Genomic DNA, 4,013 nt, shown 5'->3' with positions numbered 1-4,013 from the left:
TCTGATGTGTAATTATTATTACTGCTCATAAATAATAGAAGGACCAATAATGATACACGTGTCTGTTCTCAGATCTGCCACTAGGGGGCAATGAGTCAGACAGTGCGGCCAATATGTTTGGTAATATCGCCCCCGTGTGGTCACTACAGAGAACGGCTCAATGCAGGAAACTAACAGGACAGGAATCCCGCACTGTCTGCCGGATAGGAGTTATAGTCACTTCCGCCTTCTAGTCTCTACGTCCAGATATCATACACAAGGCCCGGATGTGTTATTATCACTACACAACTCATCACACATAACTGAGTAGAAAGAAAGAAGGGGAAATACAGACGTGTGATCAGCCAATCAGTGATAGTGAGGGAGGAGCCTATAGTGCGACACGCCCCACAGAGGCGTCATCACTGTACGGTTCTCTCTCTGGTCCGCTTACTCTCTATATAGTGGAGGAATTAGCGCTGATCTCTCAGTCGGTGGAAGATTTTTTGAACGATGTCTGGTCGCGGTAAAGGAGGTAAAGGTCTCGGGAAGGGCGGCGCCAAGCGGCACAGGAAGGTACTGCGTGACAACATCCAGGGCATCACCAAGCCTGCCATCCGCCGTCTCGCTCGCAGGGGAGGCGTCAAGCGCATCTCCGGCCTCATCTATGAGGAGACTCGCGGCGTCCTGAAAGTCTTCCTGGAGAACGTGATCCGTGACGCCGTCACCTACACCGAGCACGCCAAGAGGAAGACCGTCACCGCCATGGACGTGGTGTACGCGCTCAAGCGCCAGGGCCGCACTCTCTACGGCTTCGGAGGTTAATTGTGTTCTCCGCTCCATCCTCACCCCCCAAAGGCTCTTATCAGAGCCGCCCACATGTACAGTGGAGAAGCTGTGATTCCTGCTGCGGGGCCGGGGGTTGTGTCCTGTGCTCTGATCATTGCGGTAATGAGGGGAAATATCTGCAGGACAGAGAAACAGAAGCCCCCACCCTGAGCTCCCGGGATCCGTCACATCACTGACCGGGGAGAGAAGGGGCGAGTGCTCGGTGATGAGCAGATCGGCGGATGTGTAAGTGATCGGTGACCGATGTCGCAGCTGTGAGGGCTGAGGATCTGACCGGATCACTGGCTGCAGAATGAGGCATGAAGTACAGTGAGGGTCTGCGCTGTGATCTGGAGACCTAAGACCCTGTACAGATTGGGGTCTGATCTCCCCTGTGTGGAGTGAGATCGGCCGCTGATCACTATACACGAGCAGATCGCCCAAGATCTGCAGCACTGACGCCGCGTGTTACATGGATGAGGACAAAGCGAGGAGGAGTGAACGGGAAGTTCAAACTCTGGGCTCAGCCAATCATCATTGAGCATCAGGTCACGGCTCCGCCCACAGGAGACGCCGGTGTTAACCACTTCTTGCCGCAGTTCTCCATAATCGGTGATTTCCTTATTCCTCAGTGACCGGAGCCTGACGTTTGCTCTGGGGAGAAATACACACCCGATCGTCCTACCGGGCGGAACATCCCCTGCAGTCACCGAGCACAGGACAGATGAGCAACCGGCTGTGCGGACCAGAGAGGAGACTGATGACGCGGATCAGGGGCGTGTATGTTACCGGATTTCACCTTCATCTCCTTTTCTCTGATTGGTCGGTCACAGAGCAGTTAGTGATTTAGAATTTCCGCTCATTGTAACATTTCTGTTTTTTTTTATTTTTGAAATATATGTTGGAAAAAGAAAAGATATATATATATATATACACATATACAGCACTATATGGGGGTATACATATATATCCTGCATCTATTCGCTAAATCTAATACATAATTTCAGTGAACACAGATAAAGATGAACAGGTCTGTGATGGGAGGATTGTATCCAGCGACTACACCGGATGACATTCCTAAAATCTCCTTAGTTTGGCTCATACTGTATTATGCAGTGGATTTTATGGTCGCATTCTGTGAGGAAAACATTCACCAAATGCGACACGTGTGCATCCGCGATTTTAGAGCGAATTCTCATTTCCCTGCATTATTGTCAGAGTACAGACGTCTGAGTGACCTTGTAGACCAGAAATCATAAGAAAACCTGTAACTAAGAAATTGCAAAACGAAGTCAGAATTCTCCAACATCAGCTTCTTTATTCACCTTTATTCACAGTTCTGCATTTCTCACAGCTGAGGGAAGCGCTGGCGCTGATCATGGAGCCCTGGGGATAGTATTGATGATTTATCAGCTCAGCCCAGATGATGAGAATAAATGATCAACCTCCTCAGCACATGAGGAAGGAGGGGGCAGGAAGGAGAGAGCAGGGAGGAGAGATCAGGTCCGTCTCCAGTGTCTGCTCACCCTCCATCCCCCACTGCAGCAGCCAGTAATCTGCAGGAGAAGCGACAACCTGAGCAGCAGCAGAGGCTGACGGACCCGAGCTGAGATCGCAGGATGGAGCGGACGTCAATATATATTTACACTGGTCCTTTGTATCTCAGCTGCCGGTGATCGCTCTGAGAACAATGCGCCGATCTCTACATCATACACTTCCATGGTAGTTTCCGGGCTCATTGAATGTTCCCCAGGTGACGATTGTCCTGGTCAGAACAGATGTCAACGCTGCAGACGATCGCAGTTAGCAGAGCAGGTTGTTCTATACACATTCCTGCTGCTCTGTACAGGGGAGAGGGGGCGGCGCAGTGTTCCGGGGTCTGCTGCAGTCTGCACTGATATCAGGGGACGTCATGTCGCAGAGCTCTGCGGGGGGAGGGGTCGCTCCATGTGGGATCTATAGAAACCAGTGCAGCCCGGAGTGTAGAGCGATGATGGGGAGATCTGTACAGCGCCGTGTACGGGACATGGAGACTCAGGGAGCGGAAGTGTGTCATGTGGCCAGGTAGTCGGTCACTATTGGCGGCTCAATACTGTACGCAGAAGCCAATGGATGTAGGGGGTGTGGCTTACAGGAGCCAATGAGGACGCGCACACGAGCATAAATACCCTTCTCCCGCCGCTCCGCTCATCACTTCTGTACCCGTCTATACAGCGCTATGGCCAGAACCAAGCAGACCGCCCGTAAATCCACCGGAGGGAAAGCTCCCCGCAAGCAGCTGGCGACTAAAGCCGCAAGGAAGAGCGCTCCTGCCAGTGGCGGAGTGAAGAAGCCGCATCGCTACCGGCCAGGAACAGTCGCTCTCCGGGAGATCCGCCGCTACCAGAAGTCCACCGAGCTGCTGATCCGTAAGCTTCCCTTCCAGCGCCTGGTGAGGGAGATCGCCCAGGACTTCAAGACCGATCTGCGCTTCCAGAGCTCGGCGGTGATGGCGCTGCAGGAGGCCAGCGAGGCTTATCTGGTGGGGCTGTTCGAGGACACCAACCTGTGCGCCATCCACGCCAAGAGGGTCACCATCATGCCCAAAGACATCCAGCTGGCCCGCAGGATCCGCGGGGAGAGAGCTTAGATCTGCCCGGGCCCCGAGGACAACACAAAGGCTCTTTTCAGAGCCACCAAATCCTCCAAGACGAGCTGAGAACTCTCATGATTAGCCGCCATTCTGCTCCTCTGTCCGTATCCTCCGCGCACTTACTATCTGTATAATTATAGGGGATCTAGTAGTGAGTGAACTATATTGTGAAAAGTGCAATAAGCAGAGGAATAACGTCACATCCATCACGTGATCAGTAATAGAAGCCGCACCTGTGTGACCAGAGCAGCGCGATGCGTCCTGTGCACTGCCGGGGTCTGGGGGAGAGAAGGCTTAATCTTGTGGTCGGGGATTGGTCGGTTCCTGTGGGCGGAGCTTTACTCCGATGTTTCCTTCTCATTCACTGATCAGTTGGTGGATTTGAATTTCCCGCTCAGTCGCTGCTCGCGCTCCGGTGGATCATTACAGTTTGTTGCAAAACCAAGGAGTACAGGCGAGAGAGACACAACTCCAATCCAGCAGAGGCAGGGGAACACTGAAAGTTTTGGGAGAGTTTTCTCAGCCCCTCCCATCGCACAGGCCCTGAGGTGCGGGGTACTCTCACAAGGAGTGC

At 52.9% G+C, this 4,013-nt stretch overlaps 2 protein-coding genes across 2 annotated transcripts; both read left to right on the top strand.

The window, feature by feature from the left end:
• The first annotated feature begins 492 nt into the window (after positions 1 to 492).
• Positions 493 to 934, top strand: LOC141264585 (histone H4). Its single transcript, XM_073676861.1, has one exon. It carries the CDS (start codon positions 493 to 495, stop codon positions 802 to 804), a length of 312 nt encoding a protein of 103 aa, XP_073532962.1. The 3' UTR covers positions 805 to 934.
• Positions 935 to 3,002: 2,068 nt separating this feature from the next.
• LOC141264584 (histone H3-like) lies at positions 3,003 to 3,576 on the top strand. The gene has a single exon (XM_073676860.1). The coding sequence runs from the start codon at positions 3,026 to 3,028 to the stop codon at positions 3,434 to 3,436; it is 411 nt and encodes a 136-aa protein (XP_073532961.1). The 5' UTR covers positions 3,003 to 3,025; the 3' UTR covers positions 3,437 to 3,576.
• Positions 3,577 to 4,013: the final 437 nt, after the last annotated feature.

This window comes from Phyllobates terribilis, unplaced genomic scaffold (assembly GCF_046119375.1).
Source record: "Phyllobates terribilis strain yellow unplaced genomic scaffold, ASM4611937v1 Scaffold_4__5_contigs__length_816908805, whole genome shotgun sequence".
Lineage (NCBI taxonomy): Eukaryota > Metazoa > Chordata > Amphibia > Anura > Dendrobatidae > Phyllobates > Phyllobates terribilis.
Note: the sequence above shows the minus strand (reverse complement) of the source record. Positions and strands in the feature narration are given on the sequence as shown.

Excerpts from the sequence above, each read along its gene's own strand:
- LOC141264585 (XM_073676861.1), top strand. The coding sequence starts at position 493 with ATGTCTGGTCGCGGTAAAGGAGGTAAAGGTCTCGGGAAGGGCGGCGCC.
- LOC141264584 (XM_073676860.1), top strand. The coding sequence starts at position 3,026 with ATGGCCAGAACCAAGCAGACCGCCCGTAAATCCACCGGAGGGAAAGCT.